Here is a 7978-nt window from a genome sequence, read left to right as displayed (position 1 = left end):
GTCTAACTCCCCTTGAGATCCTTCTATTCTTTCCCTAAAAGTCTTCTCCAGCACTTGCTATGACATCTGTATTAGTTTTCTAGGGCTGCCACAAAGTACCACAGGCTGGGTGGTTTCGACGACAGAAACGTATTCTCTCACGATTCTGGAGGCTGGAAGCTGGAAGGCCAAGACCAAGGGTTGGTTTCTTCTCAGGTCTTTCTCCTTGGTTTGTAGATGGCTATCTTCTCCCTGTGTCTTCACAGGGTCTTCCTTCTGTGATGGGTCTGTGTCCTAATCTCCTCTTCTTATATGGACACCAATCCTATTTGATTAGGGCCCACCCATATGGTCTCACTTTAGCTTACTTACCTCTTTTAAGGCTCTATCTCCTCTATTTCTAAATACAGTCACATTTTGAGGTACCGGACAGTTAGGACCTCAATATATGAATTTTGGAGGGAACACAATTCAGCCCATAATGCCATCTATCCTCTCTTCCATACCCTTTATAACCCCTGATTTGTTCCAAATTGTATACTCTCCTTGGCAAAGCCACAGCCTATCCCGGGCACCAGTTCTGGCCCCTCCCCCGGAAACACTAGCAGCCGTTCACTGCTCCCCAAACCCCAAGCTGTTGTAAATCCGTATGTGCACTTGTGTTATGAGAAAATTCATGTCTGCACTACAACCAGGCCAGCAGAGCACTGGCTGGTCCTCTGTGTCTCCTCTGTTTGTCCCCTCTGCCTGAGCATAGCCTACAAAACCACACAAGGGACCCTCGTCAGGGTTATCATTGGGAGGTAGCACTCTCTACCTCCAAGCACTGGGTGCTCAAAATCCCCAACCAGACAGGCTTTCCCTGGGGAAGGCGTGGTTTTGCCATTCATGCAGAGAAGGGAGCCCCGTCCCTCTTCTTGCAGTCGGCTGCGCCTCGGCAGACCCACCCTCCTCCGTCTCCCACTCTCAACCACTGGGGGACCCTAAAGGCACCCTGCCTGGGCCCTCCCACGTGTGACACTGGGGGCAAGGAGGGGTGGGGGAGGAAAAGAATGAGGAGGATGCTGTCAGAATGTGCTGGCAGGCAGCTCCTTTGTTCGCCAAAGATTCGTGTGGTTGGGATAGACAAATAGGTAAACAGTAAAACCTCGGATTGTGAGTAACTTGTTCTGTGAGTGTTCCGCAAGATGACCAAACAGTTCTAATAAATTTTAACTCGATAAGCGGGTGATGTCTTGCAATATGAGTAGCACGTGACGCTGAACGTCACGTGATCACAACTGAGCCAATGGTTCTTGAAGTTTGCTTTGATATACAAGTGCTTTGGATTACAAGCGTGTTTCCAGAACGAATCACGCTCGCAAATCAAGGTTTTACTGTATATAACCCATTTCTGTTTCTCTGTGAACGAAGAGTTATTATAATGAATGTACCTGTCTTCCCATTGAAAGGGGACTTTCTGTAGACACATTCCCATGTAAAGTGGCTATAAGTTAAGAAGACTGGCTCCCACAAGCCTTAGGAGTTTTGTGTTTCTTGCTGCTTTCTGTTCGTGGTCACTCACGTCCGTACGGTAGATGCAAGAGCTCTGAGCCCTGGCTCCCGGCCTCAGCCTCCGCAGGTGGCCTGTACTCGCTGGTACCCACTGGGGATGTGTGGCTTTTCTCTCACTCACCGAGGTGGCCCTGAGAAAGGAGGTGAAAGGAGAGGCCGCTGTGGCGTTGGCCAGAGAGAAGACAATGGAGGGAATCAGAGACAGGCCCGAGCTCAGTGTTGGTTCATCATACAGCTATTGGCAGAGTCTCCCCATGCGGGGTGATGGGTGAGGCCCCCGCGGGGCATCTGAGGACTGTAATAACTGCCCAGTTTCTCGTGTATTTACCCACATGGTAGCTGTCACTTGGATATGCTCGTATCTCCCGTAGGTCCTTTGAAGAGTCATCGTTTGGCGTATCTGCCATGACAGGGCGTCACTGTCGGAGAATCCCACTTGAACCCAGGGCCAACCTGGAGCTGGCAAGTTGCCGGAGGGTGTCCTGATCAGCCCTGGGCCAACGAGACAGGCCGCGGCACCCACCTCATTCCCTGCACTGGCCACGATCCCGGTTGTGAAAGTCAAGGCTTCACTTGGGTGCCGTGAAGGCTCTTCGGGGTCTCACAAGTCCAGGCAAAAGGACTGAACCTCTTTACAGAGAGGCTGGACAGGCTGCAGCAATGAAATCTTTAACAGATTCCACGGTCCATCCCGCATCTCCCTCCGGATGCTGGTGAAGTTTATGACAACACAGATAAGGCCGGAGACTTCCTCTCTTGTCACAGCGTGACTCTCCAAGTCGATGTCCCAGCGCTGCTATGACCTCTTGCCAAGAGAGGAGGTGCCCGGGATACGAACAGCCTGGCAGATTTGGGGTTGGGGCGGGAGCAGTGGAGAATGTTCTCCTGGAAGTCTGGGATCTGTGCCACAAAGGGGAAGCCGCAGCTCCTGGGAAAGCGAGGGGGAGAGAGAGAGAGAGAGAGAGCATGGGCTGGTGTTTCCAGAACTGCCCTTCCTCTGAGATGCAAACATTCTTTTCACTGACGTTGAAAACGTATTTGAATCCTGGACCCTTGAATTAGTAAACAATGGCAAACCGGTGATGACCTTTGTACCTCTGACTTTGACCTTTAAAAAAGAAAAAAAAAACCACGCACAAATCTAGCAGCTCTTTCCCTTGTCAGAATGTGGGGCTGAGACCCAGCTCACTTCCCACCTGGCTCCACTAGGTGGCCCCTCGTGCTCTCGGATGTCTGCGAGGCGTGCAGACAGGTGAATGAATCTCATTGGCTTACGGGAGGCATGATGCCACCGGGCAGCCCTTTTTAAGAGAAAAGCCAGGACCGGTGGAAGAGCGACCCCTGAGCAGCGATCCGGGTGCTGAGCACGGTGCTGAGCGCAGGGATCCCGCGACTGCCGCGTTACAGCAACATGAGCGAGGTGAGTGGCCCTCGTACTTGGAGAGGGAGACTCGGGGGTGACCAGTGCGCTGGCCACAGTGGGTCTCGGGAGACGCCAAGGGTCTCCGGGTGGTGGTCGATCAGCCCTGTGACTCTTTGCTCGGAGGGCTGACCCCCGTTGCTATCCTGGTTTGCGGTGGCAGATGCAGAGACGTTGGTGAAGTTTGCAACTTTTTAAAAATTCGCCTTGGAAAGAAAGGGATGGCTTGTTGGCTTCTGATTTAATCGTGACTTTGGAAAGTGCTTTGGGTTGGACACCTCGGGAGAGAAAGCCGAGGGTCTCAGCCTCGCCGGAGGTTTGCTGTGCTTCCCGCCCGTCCTCACGTGTTTGCTCTGGTGGATGGCTTTCAGGACGCTGGCAGGCGGGCCAGCCGGTGACAGTCAGCCTTGGAAGAGACGTGGGGGAAGGACTGCACGGCTCGGCCGCACAAACTACATCTGCAGCTAGTTAGAGCGTCAGTAAAAGAGGCAAATCGCTCGAACCGTGAAAAATCTGTGTGTAGGGATGGGGCTCGGGCACCGGAGAGACTTTGACATAAGAACAGCTACATTTCTTCTGGTTGCAAGTCCCTTCTCTGAATATGTTTATAGAGACGGTATTTTGTTGGGGGCAAACCTATAGATAGCTCATTTTATTTCAAAAAGATCACGTTCTCTTTCTTTTAAACGAGGCAGGTTTGGGGTTGTACAAACCACCCTCTAATTCAGCTCAGTAGTGGAGACAAGTCCGTTTTTATTTCCTTTTGGTCGGCACTTAAATAATTACTTTTATCTTCTCTGTCTTTTTTTTTTTTTTGACAGATGGGTGATCCTTTTTTTGGGAATTCTAGAGTAAAATTAACGACTTCAGAAATAAGAGGCGTCTTCACTGCGTTTGTCTCTCCGATGGGTGACTTTTGACATAAACATGACAGGAAGACAGAGGAGGCAAAGCGTAGACGGTTTGGGAATGGGGTTTGGGATGGAGCCAAGGGCTCGAGTGAGGAAGGGGGCAAGTGTGGAGGAAGATGGGAAGGCTGTAAGCCTCTCAGCCCCAGATAAGGCTGGGCGGGGGCTCCAGTAAAGCCAGTGCACCTCACTTTTGTCTGTTCTCAGCCCCCAGCTTGGCATCTAGCGCTCCACTGGTGTTACCTTATTTGCCCCCTCAAATCCTGTGAGGTAGGTGCTGGTATTTATTCCCCATTGACAGATGAGGAAACTGAGGCAGAGAGAAGTTCAAGGTCAGCCGGTTCAAAGTCGGCGGCTAGCAAAGGGCAGGGCTTGGGCGGCCTTGCTGGTCGGCCGACCGCCGGGGGCGGTTTCTGCGCACCGGGAGTCACAGAAGGAGCCGGAGGAGGGTGGGGAGGGGGCGAGGGAAAGGGAGCTGGGGCCTGGAGCAGAGACAGGGCGAGGAGGACCAGGCCTCTGTGCCTTGCAGCCTCCTGGAGACTTCAGAAGCTTCCACCCTGGGTCAGCAACCTGTGCTCACAAGAAGCCATGGCTGGCTGTGGAGAGTGGGCTTCCCAGAGGAGGAGTCAGAAAGCAGTACAGCGCTGGGGGCCCTTCTTCGATAGTCAGCCACCCCCCGGGCTCTTCTGGGGTCGTGGTGCTCCTGCTGGGTCCCCTCCGGCTGTCACCCCATCTGCAGCCGAGGCTGAAGGCCGGCGTCGTGAACACATGAGCTTTCCAGAATGCTTCAGCTCAGCGGTGTTCACCTCACCGTGGGTCCCCCGGGAGAGAGCACACGTCCCACAGCTCAGCCCACGATTAGGGTCACAGCCTCGTTTCTGCTGCACATAAAATTAGGGCAGCTCTGCGGCCGCCCCCCGCCCCCGCCCTATTCCATCAGCCTCGTTAACAGCCAACTGCAAGGGTTTCCTTTAATGTTGCTAAAATCCCGCAGGAGGCGCATCCGTCTCCTCTGCCCCCCTTTGCTTCCGCGACACCCCTTCCAGCTCCTTCTCCCTTTCTCCCTCCTGTCCCTCTTGCACCTAGTCCCCCCTCTGTTACGTGCAGCCCCGGTGCTCTGGCCGCCAGCTGGGTGACCAGCTCTCTGCCTGATCCCTGACTTTCCAGGTGTGTGTCCCTCAGAGAGTGGGAGTGAGTCCTTTCACTAGAACTCAAATCTGCTTAAAACATTTAATAAAGTCGAACAGACGCTCCTTTCCGGGTAGAGAACTGAACGTCCCCCCAGCCCAGAGCTTTTGCCTGGTTTGGTGAATTACGTGTGTCTTCTTGTTTTAATAGCTCTCAGGCAGGGGTTGATTCCAGATGATCGTTTGCTTACTCGTGTCACTGATTGCTGCAGAGGGCCAAAGCCAGGGGTTTTGTCAGCCTCTCCTCCGACTTCGGGATTTGCTGGAGTCTGGTGGGCAAAGAGCGCTGGCTCCAGCTGGCAGCGTTTGGTGCCCGCTGCGGAAATCCCTGAGCTCACAGCTGCTCCCCTGGGGCCGTGCTGGGGCGGGGCTGGGAGGAGAGGCCCCCAAAGGGCCAAGTGCTCCCCGGTGGGCCTTGGTCCTATGGGGTCTTCTAGCCTTTAGGGAGAAGGCCGTGAGAGGTGGGGACTCGGGGACTGAGCCTGGAGCCGGCTTTCAGCTGGGTGACTCCACGACCCAGTGTCTCCTCCGTCCCCCCTGGCAATGCATTGCTTGGGGAACGAGGCGATTGAAAAGAGCAGCTCCAGTACAGCGAGGGGAGTCAAGTCCAAATTTAGGGCACTGAGAGAGTGGAGGTGGTTTGTGGGGGTGTCTAATTTACATTTCAGTATTAAAGTATGTCAGATGGGCCGGGAGATGATTTAGCAGGGGTCAAAATGCAGGTTAAGGTGTATTAACTGGATCAGAAATCCTAACCACCAAAGTCAAGGTTAACAAAGTCACCCTCTTTTCTCTCCGCCTGGACCCCCGCACAGGAGAAGAATGAGACTGCCTTTGTTGAGCCACCAAATAGGAGTCCCATAACACCGACAGTCCCATTTTCTCATCCAGGTGTGCGTTTTTAAGTTGCTTTTCATTTTTTTTAATGTTTGTGTATTTTTGAGAGAGAGTGAGAGTGAGTGAGCACGGGGGGGAGAGAGAGAGACACACACAGAATCTGAAGCAGGCTGCAGGCTCTGAGCTGTCAGCACAGAGCCCGATGCGGGGCTCAAACCCACGAACCAGGAGATCATGACCTGAGCTGAAGTTGGATGCTTAACCAATGGAGCCACCCAGGCGCCCCTTAAGTTGCTTTTCAAAAGCACTGATTTAGGAGAGCCAGGAGCAAGATTTTCATGCAATAAAGGCACACTTTTGGAGAATCAGTTTGAAAAATGACACCCACCATCACCCTATTTTTGAGGAAGTGTGTGTGTGTGTGTGGGGGGTTCCCATTGCATAATGCATCAGTTGACAGCTATTAATTAGACCTGAGACCCCCTTGGGAAAGCATCCAGGATCCTAACTGTCACCACTCTTTTCTTGCATCGGCTTGGATGGGATGTTGCAACTTGGGGCCAGAGTTTCAAGCCTTTCTTCCATCCAGACGTCACCCACAAAAGGACTGTGCCTGTCAGACGCATGGAGGGAACACACTGAGGACATTTCAGGGCAAATCTTTAGACCCACGTGCCTGTCCTTAGCACAGAATCAGAAGCTACTGCCTACACACTAAGTTTCTAAAGGAAGAAGAGAAGAGTGAACAACATTGTCTGGAGAGAGATATGCAAGGGGAAGGAATGCTCCCTTGAATCTTGCAGGGGGGCATAGAAAGGACAGGATTTTTGTTTTCGAAAGTAGCCGCCACTTGGGGCTTACCTAGGCAGCCACTGGGACAACCCATTGCTAAGATAAATAGTAGGGAACAGAACTACAGTGAAAATTGTCATAGTCGTGTGCTTCTTGTGATGTCACAGTGAACCGAGCAGATGCCGGAGGACGGATGAGCAGGCTTGCAGATAACTGTGCAGGGTAGACCAGTTACACCCAGATTCCAAGCATAACTGCATAAAATGTGGATTTTCCAACTGGCCCCAAAGGCCTGGCAGCAGCAGGCCAAATGATGATCCTGTTTCTTCTATAAGTATAACCTCATTTGGGGAGTACCAGTCAGTGGCAGAGACACGGGAAAATCCAGCAAGATCCCCCTGGTTTCTCTGGATCACACCGGGATGGGCACTCTCTCTACTCTACCTGGGGATGTCAGGTCTAGGAAGACGCCAGGTCCAACTTTGGTTCCCAGTGCAACTTTTCTTGCATGGGCAGAGGTCCCAATGCAGCCTGGAAATGTGTTTGCTGGGCTGATGGTTTATGGATTGCCATAAACTTTGTTCCCCCGGTCCCGCACCTCATTATCGGATGGTGTGTGGTTAAGAAGTCTCACTGTTTTTCTCTTTTGAATTGAGTCAATGACTTGCAGTTGATTTTATTAAAGGTTTAGTTGAATAGTGTGATCAAGATGAAAAGGAAATACAGGTTTTTGTTGTGGGAAGTGCCTTGAATTTATGATGAATATGTTCTCTGAACTTTTTTTTTAAATTATAATTTCTGCCTCAGTGCTTCATTAGAGGTGTTGTTATAGGTGGAAGGCGTTCACACTGCATCTGGGGGCCTTCTGTCCTCAGTGAACTGTGTGCCCTGTACCATTTGAACACCTGAACAATATCATGAGCCCAAGCCTGGGGCTTTTCATTAATTTAGAATGGCTTTCTAGAAAGGGCTTCTCACTGCGGGGGGAAGAAGGACTTTAGGGGATGCATATGCACATATTTATATAATATTTGGCTGATAATTTTATAAAACACAGCACTAAAGCTCATGCTGTTATTGTCTTAGTCTGTTCAGGCTGCTATAATAAAGTATCACAGATTGAACAGCTTATAAATCGTAGGAATTTATTGCTCACGGTTCTGAAAGCTGGGAGGGAGTCCGAGATCAGGGAGCCAGTGTGATTCGGTGAGAACCCTCTTCTTGGTTCATAGACAGCCTTCTCCCTCCTGTGTCCTCATATGGTGGAAGGAGGGACAGGGAGCTCCTTGGGGTCTCTTTTT

The 7978-nt window shown here is 51.7% G+C and overlaps 1 protein-coding gene across 1 annotated transcript in view; it reads left to right on the top strand.

Annotated features, from left to right (window-relative positions):
• The first annotated feature begins 2801 nt into the window (after window positions 1-2801).
• The window catches only part of PCP4 (Purkinje cell protein 4), a 61020-nt gene continuing 55843 nt past the window's right edge, over window positions 2802-7978 (top strand). Inside the window, exon 1 of the mRNA XM_006935852.5 lies at window positions 2802-2953. Within this exon, the coding sequence (XP_006935914.1) occupies window positions 2945-2953 (9 nt within the window). The 5' untranslated portion in view covers window positions 2802-2944. The remainder of the gene's footprint in view (window positions 2954-7978) is intronic.

This window comes from Felis catus, chromosome C2, assembly GCF_018350175.1.
Source record: "Felis catus isolate Fca126 chromosome C2, F.catus_Fca126_mat1.0, whole genome shotgun sequence".
Classification (NCBI taxonomy): domain Eukaryota; kingdom Metazoa; phylum Chordata; class Mammalia; order Carnivora; family Felidae; genus Felis; species Felis catus.
The sequence above is the reverse complement of the archived record's forward strand: the minus strand, read 5'-3'. Positions and strand labels throughout refer to the sequence as shown.